This window comes from Alligator sinensis, unplaced genomic scaffold (genome assembly GCF_000455745.1).
Source record: "Alligator sinensis unplaced genomic scaffold, ASM45574v1 scaffold1511_1, whole genome shotgun sequence".
NCBI lineage: Eukaryota > Metazoa > Chordata > Crocodylia > Alligatoridae > Alligator > Alligator sinensis.
In genome coordinates this window covers 116640-118022 of record NW_005843139.1, presented here as the reverse complement: position 1 = coordinate 118022, position 1383 = coordinate 116640, and the positions used below count along the sequence as shown (strand labels likewise).

The window sequence follows — 1383 nt, the reverse complement described above, 5'->3', positions numbered from 1 at the left end:
GCGTGAGGTGACGGCGGCCATGTTGGAGGCGACAGTGGGCAAGGACGCCATGTTGGAGGTGACAGCGGGCAAGGACGCCATGTTGGAGGCAACAGCGGGCAAGCGTGGGGCAACAGTGGCTATGTTGGAGGTCACAGTGATCAACGCTGCCATTTTGGAGGCACCGGCAGACATGTTGCAGGCGACCGCGGGCAATGACGCCATGTTGGAGGCACCAGCGGGCAAGCGTGAGGTGACGGCGGCCACTTTGGAGACGACACAGGTCAACGCGGCCGTGTTGGAGTTGCCGGCAGGCAAGCGAGAGGCAACAGCGGCCTTCATGGAGCCAACAGGGGTCAACGCCGCCAGGTTGGAGGCGCCAGCGGTCATGCTGGAGGAGACCGTGGGCAAGCCTGAGGCAGTGGCAGCCACGCTGGAGGCGACAGCAGTCGATGCAGCTACGTTGGTCATGCCGGCGGGCAAGTGTGAAGCGAGAGCAGCCATCTTGGAGGTTGCTGCAGCCAACATGACCATCTTGGAGGCTTCGGCAGCCAATGCGGTGTCTTCTCGAGCCGCCGTGCGGCCTAACACCACACCCAACCCAGAGTCTCCCATGGCGATGGGGGTCAATGAAGGGTCTACACCCAAGGTGGCATCACCCCCGGCAGCCATCTTGGAGCATGTGATGGCCAACCCAGTGGCATCTCCCATGCCAGCCACGGGCCTCGAAGTGTCATCGGGGGCTCTTGGGGTCCCAACAGCCCCCGCCATGTCCTTCCCGGCCCCCTTGACGCCGCCTGCATTGCAGGTGGTGGCCCCAAGCCCAGGGACACCGGACAAGGCATCTCCCACGGCCTCCACAGCCCTGCAGGACCTGGGGGGGTCCCTGTCCAGCCTGGGGCCCGGGATCCCAGCCCCCCGGGCCCGGCCGGCCCCGGACACCCTGAGCTACCTGGAGTCGGTCAGCCTGATGTCAGGGACCCTGGAGTCGCTCACGAGCCACGGGTTCCCTGATGACGCCAGCTCGCTGGGCTCCGACTCAGAGATCAACGGCCTGGCCTATCGCAGGACCGACAAATACGGCTTCCTGGGGGGCACCCAGTACTCGGAGGGCCCGTGAGTAGCCCGGGTGGGGGGACCCGAGCCCTGATTGGGTGCTGGGGAGGGGGAGGAGGGCTCCCACAACCTCCTGCTCCCACCCGCAGGGAACCCAGGTGTCCAGACTCCTAAACCCCCTGCTCCCACCCCACACCCCACCCCAGAGAACCCAGGTGTCTGCCCTCCAGACACAGAGACTGAGACCCGGTGCATTGGGGGACATGAATTGAGGCACCGGGGGCCCAATCCTGGCCCGGTGCTGGGCGCAGCTGCACCTGCATCTCCCTGCCCTGAAGCCTGATTGGG

At 65.9% G+C, this 1383-nt stretch overlaps 1 protein-coding gene across 1 annotated transcript in view; it reads left to right on the top strand.

Moving 5' to 3' along the window:
* The first annotated feature begins 6 nt into the window (after positions 1-6).
* LOC112548366 (TBC1 domain family member 10B-like) overlaps positions 7-1383 on the top strand; it is a 10112-nt gene continuing 8735 nt past the window's right edge. Inside the window, 1 exon segment of the mRNA XM_025193957.1 lies at positions 7-1095. Within this exon segment, the coding sequence (XP_025049742.1) occupies positions 20-1095 (1076 nt within the window). The 5' untranslated portion in view covers positions 7-19.